The sequence below is a fragment of the Furipterus horrens genome, unplaced genomic scaffold (genome assembly GCF_987537825.1).
Source record: "Furipterus horrens unplaced genomic scaffold, mFurHor1.1.pri manual_scaffold_7, whole genome shotgun sequence".
NCBI lineage: Eukaryota > Metazoa > Chordata > Mammalia > Chiroptera > Furipteridae > Furipterus > Furipterus horrens.
The window spans coordinates 18,092,360-18,112,144 of NW_028327177.1; the positions used below are offsets into that span (position 1 = coordinate 18,092,360).

Genomic DNA, 19,785 nt, shown 5'->3' on the forward strand with positions numbered 1-19,785 from the left:
GTAGGGGCAGTGGAGAGCCACAGGGGAAAACTTAGGACAAGTGTAATAGAATAAGAATAAAATTAATATTTTTAAAAGAGCATATAGATAACTGCATAATATAATCATATAATCATTTTATAGCTATCAGAGAGCGATACAGCCTGATTGTCTAAGTTTATAAGTGAAAGAACTGAGATCCGGATGGTTTGGATTTGCTTAAGCGTAAACACCAAGTAAGATAAGTTGTAGGGACAGCTGAAGATACACAAACTATAAAGCTATTTGGCCTTCATCTACTATAAAAGACATAGATATAACAAAAAAAAATGTTTCTTACTAAAAATATTTCAACATTTTTAAAGCAGCTTCAGAGAAGAAGACAATGGGACTCAGTTGTTCACATAAATGTTTGTGAATCCATATGGATAAGAATATTCACCTAAGGGTGGTAGCTTGAATTTCCATTGCATCCAAAAGGCAGGGATGGGGGACGAGGAAGAATGGTACAAACCAAAAACAAATAAACAAAAAAACCTCCGTTGTGTTCTCATTATTTTAATAATGTGTTTATTTATCCAGTTATCTATTTATTATATACCATGTACCTGGCACTGTTCTAGGCACTTGAAACACCACAGTGGACAAAACCAAGTCCTTGCCTCATGAAGCTGTCATTCTAAAATAAGGAGAAGGGATAATAAGCACTGTGTGCATATACTCGTATACATATATGTGTGTATATACTTGCATATAAAGATAGATGTCTGTGTATGTGTATGTATGAAGGTGATACTTAAAATCTAAACTTCAGGTAGATTAATCAGAACAGAACCTTTATTGAAAAACATTTGAGCAGAAAACTATACAAAATGATAAGGGAACCATCAAATGCTCAGGTCTTAAAGTGGGAATTTTCTCAGTGTGTTTAAGGAATTACAAGAGAGTAGAAGGAGCTGTATGGGTTTTTCAAATCTTGATAGTATGTTGGAAGAGGATCACAAAAGTCCCTCAATATTATTAAAAACTTCGTAAAGATTCTGGGAGGAGAGCATGAAAGAGGTACTTTAAGGCACAATAGACCTAGAGGTCACTGCAGACAGGCCTCAGCTGGTATATCTCGTGAAAAAAAAAAAAAAAGAATATTTAAACTGTGAATTGTAACTTTATTACTCAATCAAAATATAAATTTTAGCTTGTCTTACTTGTGTTGTTGAAATGTTATATCCAACATAAATCTAAACCTCCAAAGTTTACAGTTGAACCAAAACATATTTCAATGTACTTACCCTTATTCTTTTTTTTTTAGTTAAACTTTTTATTTTGAAATAATTTTGGACTCACAGAAAAGTTGCAGAGTATGAAGAGCTCTGTACATACACCATTTCACCAACTTCCCTTCACGTTAACAAGCCACACAACAATGTAACCTTAATCTCAGGCATTTTTTCAAAGCAGAGTTAACTATATGTAGCTGACCCAAGGAAACAACAGGAATATGTTGATACAACATACACTATATTTTACAATAACAACTTCTAAGAGTTAAGATAATCATAGATACATAAAATCTGCAAAAATTAGCTAGGAGTTAATGAACAAAGATGCTAGGCGAGGCCTTGTCCACAAAAGACTGTAAGTGTGTATCCTTTTTAGAAAACAAAGCATGCCAGCGAAATCTCAAGTAGTAAGCGCTACTCAAAGAAGCAGTCTGTCCCACCAGAAAGCTCTTTCTATTGTACCAACTTCAAACCAGCCATTTAATTACTATGAAATTTTTGTTGTTATAAGTTCTTAAAATATTTACAACTACATTTTCTCTCCAATCACTAGCATCTAAACACTTTTATAGGCGTGTTGTTCAAGTAATGTGCTGTGAGTACTGTGACCCATCCCAGAACCCTGAGTGGAAAAAATGGGAACGCTTTCTATATAAAGAAGTGGTGCATCAGCGTGGCTTTATTTAAAAGAATAACATTTTTGCAGGCAAATGCAAGAAGGGATCACATTTTAGACTCTGAGAACATCATAGCAAAAGCAGAAAATTATAAAAGGTATACTCCATTTAAGGGAAAACAAGAAATCTTTTCTGGCAGAAGTTGAGTATATGGCTGTAGAAAGTGGCAGGAAATTGCACTGGAGAAAAGCAATCTAGGTCCTTGCATGAATCATTTTATATTCTATATTAACCAGACTTAATTTATCCTATTGGAAACAGGAGATAAAGATTTTATGCCATTAATTAAAATAATCAAATATGTATTTTAGAAAAAATATATAGTAACACTAATGAAGATAAAACAGAGAAAATGGAGTATGTAGAAGAAGGAGTTAAGTAGCTATTTCTAGTTCAGGAAAAAGATGATGATGAAGCAATGGGTGTCAGGAAGCGAAGAAAAGAAGGAAAACAAGATGATTCAGAAGAGGAATATGTAGGTCTTTGGGAGTGCTTATGTATTTATGGGAGAGAGGTAGAGAGATTAGATCAGAATGGCTTAATTAAAAGCATCTTTAAAACGTTTCATGGAATGTCTAGCAAACAGAAAATTACTCTAGAAATCAATAGAGATGGCAAAAATTTTTATGTAGATTTGAGAGTTATCAACACAGAAGTTACCCATGTAGAAGTGAATTAGATTAACTATTCATAGATATCATTGAAAAAAGAGAAAAGAGGGCATTAAATCAATTTATAATTATGCTATTTAAGGGTCAGATGAAAAAAACAGAACCAGGACACAGGGTATGGAACATAATTGTTTTAAACAAATAGGCCAAAAATCAAGAGAGTTTCAGGGTTGTGAAAGGGAAGACAGAGAAATTTCAAGTTTAGCAATGTTTTCCATTGCTGCTGGTGATCCAGTATATGGAGAAAAAAAGGGGAAGCTATTATTAGATTTAGGAATTAGGTGATCATTGTTGGTGTTGAGGATGCCATTTCAACACTGTAATGGGAGAAGAAAAACTGAAATGTGTTCAAAAGTGAATGGGAGAGAAAAAAAATGGAGTAGTGAGCAAGGATGGCAATAAGAAGTTGTGTGTAATGATCTCACTTATATGTGAAATCTAAAAAAGAAAAAAAAACTTACCATTTGGGACATCAGGGATGGACCTGGAGAGCATTATGCTAAGTGGAATAAGCCAGTCAGAGAAAGACAAATACCATATGATCTCACTCATATGTGAACTCTAATGAACAAAGTGAACTAACAAGCACAGTAGAGACAGACTCACAGACAGAAAACAGGCTGACAGCTTTTGGGGGAGGACGGGGTGGAAGGATTTTGCCAAAAATAGAAAAAAGAGATAGAAATTTATGAACACAAACAGAAGTGTGGTGATTGCCGGGGGTGGGGGGTGGGGGGTGGGAAGGTGGAGGAGGTTATGGGTCAGGGGGAGAAGGACAATGTTCTGGAATTAGGTAGTGGTAAAGGCTATACAGCTTTGTGACTTTACTGGAAAATCAGTTATACATTTTAAAGGGTGAATTTTATGGTATGCAAATCATATCTCAGTAAAAATTACATAAAAGGAAAATATAAAAGTAAAGAAAAAGGGAAACTGATCAAAACAGAGATTATGAATTGCCAGAGGTGGAACGGGGGTGTTAGGAGAAATGATGAGATGTTGTTCAAAGACAATCAATTTCCAGTTATAAGATGAATAACATCTGGTGATCTAATGTACAGTATGGTGACTGTAGTTAATAATACTGTATAGATATATTGCTAAGAGAGAATAAAATATCCTAAATATTTTCACCACACAAATATATACATAAATAGTAATCATGTGACATGATGGGGATGTGAACTAACTTTATTATTCTGCAATATATATGTATCAAAACATGTGTACACCTTAAACCTACACGGTACTACATGTCAATTATAATCAATAGAGCTGGGGGGAAAAAAAGAGCCAGTTGTGAAATATTCAAAATCTCTGAGGCCTTGATAAGCCTTTGGTAGCTTAAAATCAGCCAAAGTGCGGGACTATTTATACCAGCAGAACTGGAAACCAAACCAAACCAAAACACACCAGAGTGAATGGAAAAGAAGAAAACGAAGTAGTGAGCACACAGGACTCACAAGATGTCAGGCAGTAAATAGAAAAGGAAAGACTGGTGATGCATGTGAAAGGAAGAAAATACACTGATTATTATTTCTTATTAAAAATAAGTCTTATTATTTAAAATATGGAAATCAGACACAAGCAAGAGAAAATTAAAAGTAACCACTTAAATCACAAGCTAGAAGCCCAAGGGGGAACAATCAAGCTGAGGCAGATGCAGAGCGGTCACAAGCCCTTTTGTTAAGTGGAAGGAAGAAGGGTTAGAGGAAGTATTAGCACATTTAGCTTTGGTGGGGATTTAAATTATTTCCGTGCAGCTCTTTGCACAGTCAGAGCTTTAATTCACAGTTATACGAACAGAAAGAGCACTTTTAATATCGATGCCTCAATTATGCTATTATGTGTCCTAGGGCAGTTAACGGAAAACACTCTCCTTTTGATTGCTAAATCAATCTAAAGCTTTTTTTGTTTGTTTGTTTTGTGTTGTCTTTGTAGATTTTTGTTAACACAATAATGGATAAATATGCCTTTCTCTAATTAATGTAACCTACTTACAGTCAGCGAACATTTTATTCATCATTCGTTTTCAGCTGTTGAAAATATTGAGCCTGTGAACTTTAGTGTGTAAAAAAATAAATAAATAAAAACACCCATTTTGATATGTGAATGTTACTAAGCCATAATATATAGTTCGATGTGGTTGTAATTGTGCAATTTTGCATTAAAAGTCTATTTGCAAGTTATTTCATTGCTAGGATTCTGCCTATGGTATATGCTCATCACTTAAAATGCAATTTCTCTTTTAGTGAAGACGTGCGGTTCTAATCTTCAAGGACCAAGCGGAACCTTTACGTCTCCCAACTTTCCGTTCCAGTATGACAGCAACGCCCAGTGCGTCTGGGTCATCACGGCGGTGAATACAAATAAGGTGAGGGCATCGTCTGGGGTGGAAAAGCAGGACCGGAGAGCCACAGGCAGAGAGAGTGTGAGCAAAGTGCTGTAAAGGAAATTCCTATTGAAAATATGATTTCTGCAAGGTTTCCTATTTATTATACAGAACATAAACGAGCATATTAATATTTAATGAATGCTTTCTGAGACATGTGTTTGATAATTGTAAGTGTATTTTTTTCTTTTTTAAAGAAGTCATGCATAATGGCTTTTCACTTCTTACCTTTATTGCTTGACATGTTATTTGGATATATCATGTTTTCAAACATAGCTGACTTTCAGTCTTTCTGTACTGCCATATGTCACACAGCTATTCTTTGTTATGAATAATTTATTTCAATGTGCTCTTCACTAGTGGAAGATTCATAATATAACATTTGAAAAGGCTGGGTTGTCCTTCTCTTTCACTAAAGTGAGTAATACACCTGAATATGTATGTGCTACAATACTTGAAACAAAATTATAATTCTGAATGAGTGTAAGAGCAATTGAAAAATTAGCTCGTTTTCCTCTCCTGCTCTCCCCTGCTTTTCCTTGTAAGAATATATAGAGGAAATCATTTTAACCACCCAACCTGTGTCATCCGTTCAGTTCAATTCAACAAATATTTATGTATTGATTGCAGTATCTGTGCACATTATGGATTGTTGAGCAAATAAAAATTCATGAAGTACTTGAAAAATAAACTCAAGTTTATTGAACACTTAGCAACATGCCAGGTAAAACTTGCAACACTCTTTATGAATTAATTTAAGCTTCCCCCCATGAAATAGTTTTATTCCTGCATTAACTTGTCTAAGATTACATAAATAGCAACAGTCTGACTGTGTTCTTTATGACGTATGTGCTCTTTACAAGGTCAAATCTCACATGAAGATAAGCATGAAGTGAGTTCATTGTAAAGTACAGAGCAAACATTGTATTAACCTTGCATGGGGATAGAAACATGTTTTGTGCCATGGTAATTACCTATAATTGTCATCAAAAAGTGGTAATTATTTTCTGTTCTATAAGATATCTGCTCTGTTAAGTTTAATTTGTTCTCATTACTGAGCTCTCTGAAGTTTCAGAGGTTGTCACATGTCTCCTTGTTTATCTTACCTAATCTGCCAAACTTTTATCTCCCCCTTCTCTTCCTTAAAAAATCTAATTTATTCTCTAAGGCGGACATAATTACTTTTACTTCTTTGCTACTTTTATCAAATAGCTGACCGAGGACCTTAAGTTTTAATCTGTTGGTTTTCGTCTATTTTAAGACAATCTACAGAAATTGGTTTTCAAGCATTTTTAACTATGACCCACAGTTAGAGTTACATTGTGTTACTGTGTTCCACATCATTCACACATACACACACACACACACACATACTGACACGTAGCAACACAAAATATCTTCTCTTACAACAAAAGTATACTTCGCTATTTCTATTCTACTGTATTGTACTCTATTTATCTTTAAAAGATTCACCATGCCTCATTAAGTCATTTTCATCATGCACTAACAAGTTATAACACATAGTTTTAAAAATCCTGTTTAAAGTTTTGTTTACTTATATCACCACATTAGAAACTTGTTTTTGGAAGGCCATTGCTGGCATGAACCATAGGCACACAGCTCTCCTGGTTGGTATAAACCCCAATTAAACATCATTCTTAATCCCTCAATATATATAATTTTCCTCAAAAATGATGGCTCACATTTTTCTGTACATTTAATAACTTGAAAAGTAATGGTGTTCTAAATATTCAATAAAACTATATGATAGGGAAGGAAGAAAGGAAGAAAAAGAAAGAAAGAAAGAAAGAAAGAAAGAGAGGAAATAAGGAAGGAAGGAAGGAAGGAAGGAAGGAAGGAAGGAAGGAAGGAAGGAAAGAAAGAACAACAACAAAAAAAAAAACCTCTGGGATTTGAAACTGAATGAAACTGGATGGAACTAGTTTCAAACCAACCTGCGCTGTACTCTTAACAAATGATACAGTTTTAGGCAGGCATGATCCTTAAGTCCTCTGAGCCACAGTTGGTTTTTTAATCTTTTCGCTATAATAATATGATATCATAAAGTTGTTTTACTGATTAGATAAGAAAATGTGAAATGTCTGACTCAAAATAGGACCATCCCTTTAAACGGTATTAATTATTATTGCCAAATTTTGCCATCTTGTCAAGAAATATGTTTCTTCTCTTCAGTTATTTGTTAGATTTAGCTTATGTATTAATGCAGAAAAGCATTACTAGAAACTATTTTCTTCCATATTATGTGGCTGAATAATTTATAGGTCACCGTGTTTCATACTAAAATATTAAACTTTAAATTATAGTCATTTTTACTGATCAGTATATTAACATTGCCATACAGCTTACTAAAAATAAAATGCAATGACTGAGCATTTCAATCTTATAGTAGTAATACATAATATTAAGGTTACTTCTTTAGCCCCTTCCACAAACCACTGTAAGGGAACGTTTCCTTTAATTGTAGCATTTCAGTATTGAATGCAATTGAGAATTTCTTCATAACAGGAAATTAAAATATTAGAGTTGACATTTTAAATAACCTGATCATAGAATTAATTGCTCTTCTTGCATTAAGATATGCATTTAACATTAGATCCACGTATGGAATAAATAACATTCTGCCTTGAACATTTTCTTAATTTTCATGAGGATAATCTTCCTCAGTATAGGTGGTCTAGTGCATTTGTCTCTAATCTGACGTATATGTACCCTTGGGAAACAAAAGCAAGTCCCTAGATGCACTTGAGGGTCTTGGGCACCATCTGCAGATACTCCAGTTCCTAGCATCCTGCCTGATGACGCTCTTCAGTCTGTTTGTTCTCTTTCATTACTCTCCCTTTATGACTGTCTTTCACGGTGTCAAAAGAAAGGCATGTATTGTTTTTCCTCCTGAAATACTAATCTGTTACTTTACCTGCATGTAAATAAAACTCTGGAGATTAAGAGTAATTCCATATGCATAGCTCCTCAGTAGAAGTCTTTGAGGACAAAGCTAAAAATAGATTCACTAAGATATATTTTAAGGAGATAACCTTATTTTAGCCCATCAACAAACTTATTGAATGGACCACCTCTTTATCTATGCATCTATCTATGCATTTATCCATCTATCTATCTTTCCTCCAACTATACACCTATTTTTAATCCATCTATTTGTATCTCTATCTACATTGGAACTAAAATTAACAATACATAGAAGTATATTGTATACTGACTTGAATTGAAATGCAAAGTTTAACTTTTTGAACACAAAAGAATTTTGATTTGTTTGATTTATTTTTTAGGTTTTTCAGTTTTAACATATGGTGGAAAAATTCTAGATATTAAATGAACTAGCAATGCAAGATTTTGAAGAAGCTATATTTTAATATTTGTAAAATTAGAGTATAATAGAAATGCCATTCTTTGCATCTACTCACATTTAGATGCATATATATATATATATATATATATGCATATATGGCTACTTAAAATTGTAGAAGAAAGCAGTTTTCAAAATTATTTGATCTATGTGTGTGAAGTTGCTTGAAGGCTTTCTAGACCAACACTGTCCAAAATAAATATAATGTGAGACACATACATAATTTTAAATTTTCTAGTAGTTACATTTTTAAAAGATGAAATTCATTTTAGGATTATATTTTTAAGCTCAATATTATAATCTTAACATTCAATAAGCATAAAATTATTAATACAGTAATGCACCATCGTTTTTTTATTCAAAATCTTTGAAATCCAAAGCATGTTAAACATTTAAGTGGCATCTCTATTCAGAGAAGTCATACTTCAAGTGCTCTATGGCCACATGTTGCCAGTGGCTACCATATTGTACAGGGGAAATCCTGGACACTGCCGTCACAATGGAGGGTTTGCCCGCTCTGCCCCAGGGAACATGAGAGGTGATGGTGGTGGCTCTTGGGGGAATAAATGTCCCATTTCAGGGGAATTTCCTTAAATGAAGTTTTTATAGGGGTTTCAAGCAAAGAGAAGTAGGGATGGTCCCATGGGCATAGTGAATCTGAAAGACTTGGGGTCCTAAGATTCTCAACTTTATTCTGACGCATCCAAGTGTGTCTATTTCAAATTATGGGATCACAGTCCTCAATGAATATTCTAATTTTCACATGAAAAACTGAGTCTATTAGTTCATCATGCATTATAATTATGCAACATGCATAATTAAATTATGGGTATGATTTTCAGCTATATCTGCCCAGTGGCACAGGGTCATCAGAGAAGGTCTTTTCTGTGCTATAATTTATTTTTTTCTGACTCCAGTAATGTCATTAATGGTCATCTGCCTCCATAGTCCTTATAGTTTTGGTTATGATAGTCATCCTTGCGACTACCACTTGCCTCTTCCCCCCCCCCTCAAACCTTGCCTTCATTAAGTGTTTCATTCCAATCACAAGTAATATATTAAATAATAGTTATGCCATTTTCTACATACCAAGAGCCCTCCTATGTTAAAACCAAGAAAATAAGAAAACACTTTCCAAAATCCCATGTTTGAGAGTCTGTTTCTTGGGCTCTTCTTGATACCAAAGGATATATCAGTCAAGGTCTAGTCAGGAAAATATAATCTACATTACTTATTTAAAACACATTGAAGGGTTGGAGGATTTTTATGCAGGTGTTATAATTTGGAAATAACAAAATTAATATGTAAACAATAAGCATATTGGTGGACATCATCTTTAGAGCTAGAGGAAGAAAATAGAAAACACAGTATTACAGAATCTAAGAGTTTGTAGTAAGGACTTTGAAAAACTGGAACCCAAATTTGCAAGCTGTTAATGTATAGATGTTATTTGAAGTCACAAGACAGAATAATATCACAAATTAATTCTTAGAAGGAAAGTCAAAGTTATGATAAATAGGGTATGAACAGCTTGTAAAGATGAATGAGTAGGGTTAATGAGTAGGGTTTATATATATTTTATGTGTATTTTTTAATGTTACATTTATGTGATTGAACACCACCCATTTCTACCCCAAGATCCAAATTTCCATGGAAGAATTACAGAATGAATACCTCAAGTGTATTTGCATTTTTTCAAATATAAGTATATATTATTGGTATTGAAAATTACAAGATATATTTGTATAAGTGGTTATTCAAATATAAATATATAAATTAATGGTAAATTTAAATAGTTTTTAATTAAATAATTCTTTAATGTAATATGCAGAACCAAGATGAAAAATTTGTGAAACCAAATCCTTTATGAATTTTTGACCATTCCTTCTTCTCACCTGTATCCATATTGAATGATTGTTAGAAGGGCAATGTTGATGTTTCAAGGATGTCAGTAGATCTCACAACTGAGAAAATATAAGCCATTAAGAGTAATGAAAGATTAAATTAACTGAGCATAGGAGAATATAATTCAGAGAGAGTAAAGACAGACACATGAGATCAACTTCAGCTTAGATTAAAACTCTCACTAATTTAGCAGAAGTCTTAGGTATCAGAAGAAGTAAAATTGGTCATGAGAAGAATAAGAATTGACTGTGCTTTGTAGGTTGTTTTTTGTTGTTGTTGTTGTTGTTAATGTTGAGTAACACTAGACAAAAGCACAATATTTTTTGTGGTCCAAGACTATGAATTTTGTTTTTTTCAAAATCTGGCTCACATTAGCACCTTACAATACTGAGGATGTTGTTTGCTATAACCTGGGTACATCAGTGAAGGTGATCAGGGGCTGGTAAGCTTTTTAAGTTTATATATTTAAGAACCCTCTTTGGACCTTCCCGATCTATTTATAAATAACTTCCTTATTATTCTGTATCGAATAATGGATGGACAGGGTTTTGATATAAGAGTCAAATGTGCAGATTATTTCGCCTCTCTGAGTCTCAAGTGTCCTCATATTTAAAGCAGGAATAATCATCTCTCCCTGCCATATCGTTCACACAAGTTAATAAACTAAATAACACTTTATATACTGGAAATTATCTTGCAAATTTAAAGTATTATATATGCCTATTATTTATACCACCTCTTATTCCAAAGATTATTTTCAGTGGAAGACATATCAAATAGAGAATAACACACAGGTTAAGATATCTTGAATAATTAAGGATGTTCAAGTGTAAAAATAGTACCTAGCTACACTGGGTGCTCAGTTAACATTTGTTGTTTAAATAATAGATAATAATAAGCAAATATGAGCTATGTGAGAAATTATTAGGGATTAGATCCAGCATAGTGCAAAATTATTGCACAGTGGATAAAAGGTGTTTTTTTTTTTTGCCATTTATACTGCTTTATAAATACATGTTAACTATATTTACATTATAGTAAATGATATGTATACCTGTATATTATTTTCTCTAGAGTAATCATAACAAAGTTACTGGCTTTTTCATATAGTTCTGATAAAATTTCACTATAATATTTCAGATTATCCTGACACAGTTTTGGTTTCTGTTGAAGTGACATGATAGATGGGAGTTTCTCCCTGACCTTTTCATGGACACCTGTCTCATATGAAAGTGCAGGTAAATAGGGACGACCTTTTCCAAATTGATATCCCTTTCTAGGAGGGTCTTTCATTCTATTATTTTTTAAAGAAGGAGTGAAGGTCCATCTTATACTATGACAATTTTAAATGTTTCATTTCATATATTTAATACAACATTAAAGCCCATGGTTTGTATTTAGACCCATAGAATCACCACTCAGTGCCCCTCCCCATGAACTCTGCAGGCGTCAGAATACACTCTATATCCACCATAACACTATTACTAGATGCCTTTCCATATTGTCACTCTTCCATCACTGCAGCTAGCCTTTCACCACTTAATTTAGCCTTACCACTTTTGGCCCTAGTTCTACATGCCAAATAGCTGGAGTCTGGGGACCCATGCCAAGCTTCCATGCCAGGTCCGAGACCTTAGCCAGGCACGGAGACTGTTACTTCTGCAGACTGTAGCTGTCTTTTCTGCAGAAAGCACACCTAAGACAAGGATTGTATGCAAGCAATTTATTAAGAAAGTGTGCCCAGAAAACTATTAAGGAGGTGGAGGAAACAAGACAGAAAATAAGTGGTTAAGCAAGAGTGTAAATTCAGGCAAAATCCAAGGTTCACCCTGATTCCATGCAGTGTGAATTATATCTGAAAGTTTATTCCCACCTCAGAGCAAGGGAGCTAGGGTGTCTCACTTCTGCATGCCATAATCATGGGCTAAGGGTTAGGCAGGTTCTTCAGCCAGCACTCAGGTGTGGACAAAGCTGTTCGCATAACTCAAAGGCAGCCTCAGAAGACTTAGAGGCAAATGAATGTGGAAGATAGCAAACAGATAACAGAACAGATGAGAAGCATCCAAGGACATCTGGATGGAGTACTGATAGTGTCTGCTACAGTTGAGTAGGAACAAGAGGGAGCTAACCTGAGGCAGCAATTCAGAGATAAACTGAACTCAAAACCATTTGGGCTTACCAAGACTTATCAAGAAATAATTCAAATAAAGCTTAAAAGCAAAGTGCAGATATTGGTATAAATCAACAGGTCAGAAATCAGGGAAACAGACTAGAAGTTCCCCAAGCCAGGCAGAGTGGCTGCGATTGCCATTTATAGGACACCTCAGCCATGGGTGTAGGGGACTGTCAAAGGACCTGACCTTCACTTCCCCTCCTGTCACTCACTCACACCTGTGTCTAAGGCACTTCTTGATTCTTCCCAGCACCTGATCATGGGACCTGTCCTCTCGTCAAAGTGATATATCCGATTGAAATAATTCATTTCAAATGAATAACTTTAGGTGGGCAAATTGAGTAGCCATCTAAAAATAAACAAGTATTAGCAAAGAAAAAATAAAAAAAGAACTATTTCATAATGTTAAAAGGATTATCCCTGGTTGGAGGAACAGAGTTATTTTTCTATCTTTTATGCTAACGAAATATCTGTCTTAAAATTCAGTAATAAATGTTATATTTTAAAATATAGTTTAAACAATAAAAATGAATAAAAGGAAAATGATAGATATAGGTAGATGGTTACTGACATTGATGATTATTTTCTGCTTTTGGAAGCTTTCTCTTCCTCTGCCTTGTTTATGTTCTGATTTCCTAAATGTTCTCAGTCTTTTCCCAGTGCTCATCTTCCTTTGCCATGTCATTAAAATTTATGCTCCTCAATATTCTGAAGTCAAGCATGTTCATTGTATATTTTTCTTCCTTCACGTATCTAAATACAAAGTCTGATGAATTCAATATAGCTCATTAATATGCCCCTAAGTTGCTTAACTCTTCTGGGTTTACATTATTTCACCTTTGGATTATCAACCAGCTTTTCAAAGAATGAAGCTTCAACTCATTTTACTGTTTACCCTAAGACTATTGGCAAATCCAGTGTGACATTTTATTCTAAGATGAAATACTTTCTTCCTTGATAAAATATTTAACTATATCCACTTAGCTTCACGGATGAATCCACTGGCAACCCGAACTACTCCCCCCTTTCCAAGCTCATAGCCCAACATGCCGCTTCCTGCCGGGACATACGGAGCCCTCTAGTTTGGAGGACATGCTTCTCCCTCTTTGAGGAATGTACTTCCCCAGTCTCTGCACCTCTTTAAATCATGTCTCTGGTTACATTCTAGGACCTTGACCATGTTCTAGGATTCAGTTTGTGCTTTACTTTTGTGTGGAGCCCTTTCCTCTCTTCTTAGGTTTGCTTAGGGTCCTATTCTGCCTACTTGCTCAGCAATCTTCGTGTTATATTGTGATTATCTGTTTACTCTTTTGTTTTCCTTAGTTTAACCTTTAAGGACAAAAACCATGCTTGAATCTTTGCCTCCTTGACATTTAGTACTATAGCTTTCATGTAGGAGTTTTCAAATAAATATTAAAAGAAGTGATTAAATGTCCCCATGTAAAAATATCACTGGTTTATTTGCATATTTATTAGTTTTTTCTGGGAACTTCTTTGATCCTTACAAGAAAAAAAAAGAAAAGAGATAAAGTATGCAAAAAGAGTGTTTTTAGTTTTCTTTTCACTACTCCTCCCACTACTAACTTTGGTGCTCATATCACCTTAATTTCAATATTGTAATTGTTTTAAAATTATATATATATATATATAATTTATATATAACATATATCTAAAATTATATATATCATTATATATATGCATATATGCGTATGTGTGTGTGTGTGTGTGTGTGTGTGTGTGTATAATCAAAGCTGTGGTACATGGCAATTAGATGTAAATATTAAGTAATTCACACAAATGGTGGCAGTTGGTAAACTTTAAACAGCCAAATACAATTTGGGGAAGCTGGCTTAGGAGAGGAAAATGAGAAATTAGACAAAGAAATATTTAATTAAAAGCACCAGGATGCACACGTTTACCATTTAGGATTAGGTCTGGCCGTCAGCGACAGGGAAACCCCAGTACAAGAGTGAGTTAAACAAAATGTGGCTCAAGACCTAGGGCAGCTCTGCCATTGGAATTCCTCAAAGACACAGGCTAGCTCACTATTCTGCCATTCCCAGGGAGGATCCCTTGCCCTCAGGGCCCAGTGTTGTGATTCAGGTGACAGCATTGTGTCTCACACATTCCAGACAGCAAATTGAGGGAGGCAGTAAAAGAGAAGGAGGGCAAAGGGAAAATGCAAGCTATTTTTTAAGAAAGATTTATGCAATCTGCTACAAACCTATATATCTACTTACTTATTAAGTTATATAGTTACTTATACCATAACTTAGAAACATTGTCATACTCAGCTGCAAGAGAGATGGAAAACATAATCTTTATTTAGGGTAACTTGGCACCAGGTAGAAACCCTACTACCATGAAGACAGGGGTAGCAGGATGTTTGGGGAAGGTTTTACAAACCCTGTTACACAGATTCAGTCCAACATTGCTGTGTAAATAAGGAATATTCCTGCTTAAGAACCACCTAGTAAGAAGACAGACATTAGGAAAACAACAGTATTATTATCATTAATACTGCATTTTTGAATATTATTAATATTAATACATTAAAATGAACATGATTAAGTACATGTCAGGAACTATTATAAGCTCTTTTAATATATCATCTCACTTAATCCTCTTATTAACTATATGAAGAAGTTGCTGTTATTGTGTTCAATGTATATGCAGAAACACATTTAGAGAACTTAAGTGACTTGTATAAATTTGGCGGGTCAGTGGCCCCACTAAAGACTGTAAAAGTTGTGGTGGTTGGATGGCATTATGATGGTGATGGTTCTATTGCTGTAACAAATTATCTTGAACTTGGCTTAAAACAACACATTCCTTAATTTATAGTTCTGTGGCTACAAGTTCAGCACAGGTCTCACTTCAGTAAAATCCAGGTCTCAGGAGTCTGTGTTCCTTTCTGGGGCGCTAGGGAAGAGTATTTCCTATTATTAATGCTGTTTGCAGAATGTAATTCTTTGTGGTTGTAGGACCAAGGCCCTCTGTTTTCTTTTGAGGCTCTCAGCTGAGTGTCATTCCAGCCCCCTTCCTCTATCTTCAGGTCCAGGTCCAGTGCTTCTAGAGTCACATTTCTCTGGCACCATCTCCTGCCCTTCTTTTCTTCTTTAAAGGACTGTGAGATTGGATTGGGACCCCCTGGGAAATGGAGGCTAAATTGTTCATCGTAAAGTCATTAACCTTAATCACATCTGCAGGCCACTTTGACATGTAACGTACCTATTCACAGGCTCCCTGGGTTAAGGCATGGTCATCTTTGGGAGGCTGTTATTCTGTCTGCCACAGATGGGAAGGAGAAGGGCAACGGGATTGGAGAGCAGAGGACTGTGTAAGGGATTGCATCTTCAAATGGGAAACTCTGCCCAGCAAAGGAGACAGAGAACGGATTACTAGCTAAGATATAAAAGGGAAAGCTTAAAAATCTTGACTTTGTCCCACTCTGTCTCTTTTTCTTCACAGATGACACCCTTTATCAGCAGACAGATTTAAATATCATTTAATTATTCCAAAATTCCATACCATTTTCATTTCATGCCTTCACGCTCTATGCCTACTACTGAAAGATTATATTTCTACTTGGGGAGAGAGGAAGTATTTATGGAACGCATTTATGTCCAGAGGAGGTCCTCAACATTTCCTGGTTACCACTGGGGCTGTTCAGCAAACACCCTTTAGTGGTTTAAGAAATGGGAGGTTCTAAGAACACTAAATGAATTTCTATTAATACAGACAAAGGTAATAGAACCATTGATGTGTTCCTTCATTGCTCGTGTAGGGAAATGCAGTGGATACCCTGTTCAACCAATTTTCAGACACTATTTTGTTCAGGCAGAACATACCTTTCCATCTTCTCAAACGGCTCATCTATGCATCAAAATATCTTTAATGGTGAAAAACACAGGCAAAAAGAGAGAAGGCAGTAAAATAGATAAAGAGGAATCATTTGTGAAAAAGAGATATCAAAACATCTCCAAACTAAACCAAATACTTAACTTGTCACATCTACAAATTGAAAAGATCGGCCCTGCTAAACATCATTAATCTCAAGTAAGAGTTATAGAATGGAGAGAGTCCTTCCATAGTAATGAGAAAGGAAGAGGCGGTTATGAGTTGGAGTTTAGAAAAGTGTCTGTCATTCAATAAATATTTAACAAATATCTGATGTCGATTATTTGGCATTGATAACTTGTAAAAGCTCTATCTGTATAAGCAAACACTGTATGTGATTTCATATTATAAAAATCACCTATACAGGATAATATAATGAATTATAAAACATTTATATTCTTGCTTTAGTGAAACGATTCTCAAATATTTATAACTTACTGTGAGCAAGACATTGCACTGGCTGTAAAAATACACTGAATTTATTCATGACTTATGTTTGATTATTTTATAACATTTTAAATAGCTTCTAGTATTGTACAATTTTCAGCTATCTTTTTATTTCTATCTTTCTAACTTGTTAAAATTTGTTTGTTTTTTGCTTATGACTATCAGTTTTTAAATGCTGGCACAAGAAGTATAAAAAGCAAAACAAAATCTCTCTGCAAATAATACATATTCATTTTAGTATTATACTTACCTTATTCTTAAAATAATATTTAGAAACTCATCGTATGCATGTTGTTAATTCCATAATTACATGACCAGTGTCCTAGATTGCAATTTCAATAAAGTTAAATGTAGCTTCACTTTACATCTTGAAAACTGAAGCAACATAGTTTTTTTATAACATGAGAATTTAATACTTTCCCTAACAACTATTGACTTTCAACAGTTTACTTCCTCCTGAAGATGAGTCACCACCTACCTGTTACACAGTTTAGAATAAAAAGGAAATATTTATTCTATTTTCTTTCTATATTTTCTATCCTAGTGCTAAGATTTTCTCATATTATAATATAAAATATAAACATTGCCTATGTGTATGCACATATACATATTGCACAATGGTATGATGAGTCATAGAAAACGAACACTTTAATTTACCTGGGATTTTGTTCTCTCTCCATCATAAAATAAAGAGAATGATGCCTTTCTCAGAAGGGTTTAGAAAGGATTATATAAGATAATACACAATACACTTAGAACAGAACCTGGAATATAGTACATGTTCAAAAATGTTAACAATACTACTATTAATAGTAAATATTGCTTCTACCACTGCGCTTAGTAGCACCACCACCACATTCCCCGGGTGTGCTGAGGCACCACTGTTTGAGTTCAACTTTCTCCCGTGCAGATATCACGTGATCTCACAAGTCTGAGAACTTGGACCATCCTTGTGGAGACTCCCTCCTGAAATTAGTCATCAGAGCTATCAGTAGATGCTTCTAAGAAGTCAGAATAGCTTCTGTTAGGAGCCTGAAAAAGGAACTGGAGACAGCTGTGAGCGTTTGCTTCTCATCCCTGAGATATTTCACTGCTGAGCAGAAGGTTCTTAATGACAACCTGGGAGTTAGTGAGAGTCACAGTCACCATTCTGGGACATTGTTTTTAGCTCCAGCTGCCCATTGCCTCAACAACAGCTGCAGCTAGGTAGTGAGGAAAGAGAAGTGCAATATTGTACCTGTGTACCTGGCATTTGCCCTTCAGCTCTTTGCTCTTCTGGGATCTCTAACCAACGTGGGAGAGTCACATAGATGATCTGATTAACCTCATACAGCCAGAGTCACATAGGAAATATATCATCAATATGTACGATCTGTCTAATCCGTTTGCTCAGAATTACTTACTTGTCTAATCCCTTTCAGACTCCTGCTGACCTAGCAGCATAACCACTCACATTTTATGATACCAGGAGAAAAGGTAGAAGGGAGGGAGCAGACTCCGCAGATATGTGATGCAGTAACTGTGCCCCTTCTGTATTAGGACCTCCTCTCTATAAGCTCTCAGTCTGTTATGAACCCTAGCACGAGAGAGTGACTATATAAGATTCCATAGACCTGGAGACTGGACAGATGAACACCAATATAATAAATCCCCAAATTTACCTAGGGGATTTTTCATTTTTACTAAAAAGGAAGCTTATTCTATAATAGATTATAAATTAAAAAAGACAAATTTCCTATCTTTAGGAAACTTGCCATGAGTTACTTAAAAAGAAAAGAAATGGGTAAACACAGAGAGTAACAGTCACAACTTGAGGAAAACACTCTGGGTAGAATAAAATAAGTCACGGGGAGGGATATGATTGCGGGAGAAGGGGTGGGCTGGGTGGGGGGGAGCAATGGGGGAAAAATGGGACAACTGTAATTGAAAAACCAAAAAATAAAAGGAAAATAAAAGAAAAAAAAAGAATAAAATATGTCTGCTTAGAACTGTCATGTTTAAAGTAATTTTTTTTATTTTCAATTACAGTTGACATATATTAGTTTCAGGTGTACAACATAGCAATTAATAATTTATATAACTTGCTAAGTGATCACTCTGATAAGTGTAGTACCCATCTGACACCACACATAGTTATTGCAATATTATTGACTGTATTATCTATACAGTACTTTATATCCCTGTGACTGTTTATTTTTAAAATATTTTATTTATTCATTTTTAGAGAGAGGGGAAAGGAGAGAGAAAGAGAGGAGAGAAGCATCAATGTGTGGTTGCCTCTTGTGTGCCCCCAACTGGGGATCTGGCCTGCAACCCAGGCATGTAGTCCTGACTGGCAACCCAGGCATGTGCCCTGACTGGGAATCGAACCAGTGACCCATTGACTTGCAGGCTGGCACTGGATCCACTGAGTCACACCAGCCAGGACCCTATGACTGTTTTTTTTAACTTCCAATTTGCACGTCTTAATCCCTTTCCCTTTCTTACCCATCCCCGCAACTCTTAACCTAACCACTCACCCAAAAGAATATTTATTTATGATCTAGGAATCTTTCCGTCTTGATAGATATGGCAAACTGGATTCAGAGGCAAATAAATCCTCTTGTATCTTAACTTCTTGGACTCCTACCTAAATGCTTATTCAGAAAGATATTTTTGGGGGTAAACAAAGTCTTCCATAGATATTAAGTAATAAAGATCCATTAATCAATGACTACCCTTTAAGAAACTGCATAAACAAAATAAACTTAACAGCAGAGCAGAGACTGTGAATTGAAAAGCTAATATATTTCATTCTTCTGCTTTGTTATTATACGAGAAATATAAGTATAAACTGATGATGGGAATTAGAACCCACTACATGATTCATTGTATGTAAAAGTGTATAGTATCTGATTGTCATTATCATAGCTGTGTCTTTAGTCATTTTGAACTAATCTCATTTTTAAGAAAGCTGCAAGTTAAAGATTATCTATATAA

At 34.9% G+C, this 19,785-nt stretch overlaps 1 protein-coding gene across 3 annotated transcripts in view; it reads left to right on the forward strand.

The window, feature by feature from the left end:
* Positions 1–19,785, forward strand: part of CSMD3 (CUB and Sushi multiple domains 3) — a 908,638-nt gene that overhangs the window by 422,446 nt on the left and 466,407 nt on the right. For all 3 annotated transcript variants that reach the window (XM_090283433.1, XM_090283434.1, XM_090283435.1), the window contains one exon: positions 4,860–4,981. In XM_090283433.1, the coding sequence (XP_090139559.1) occupies positions 4,860–4,981 (122 nt within the window). The remainder of the gene's footprint in view (positions 1–4,859; positions 4,982–19,785) is intronic.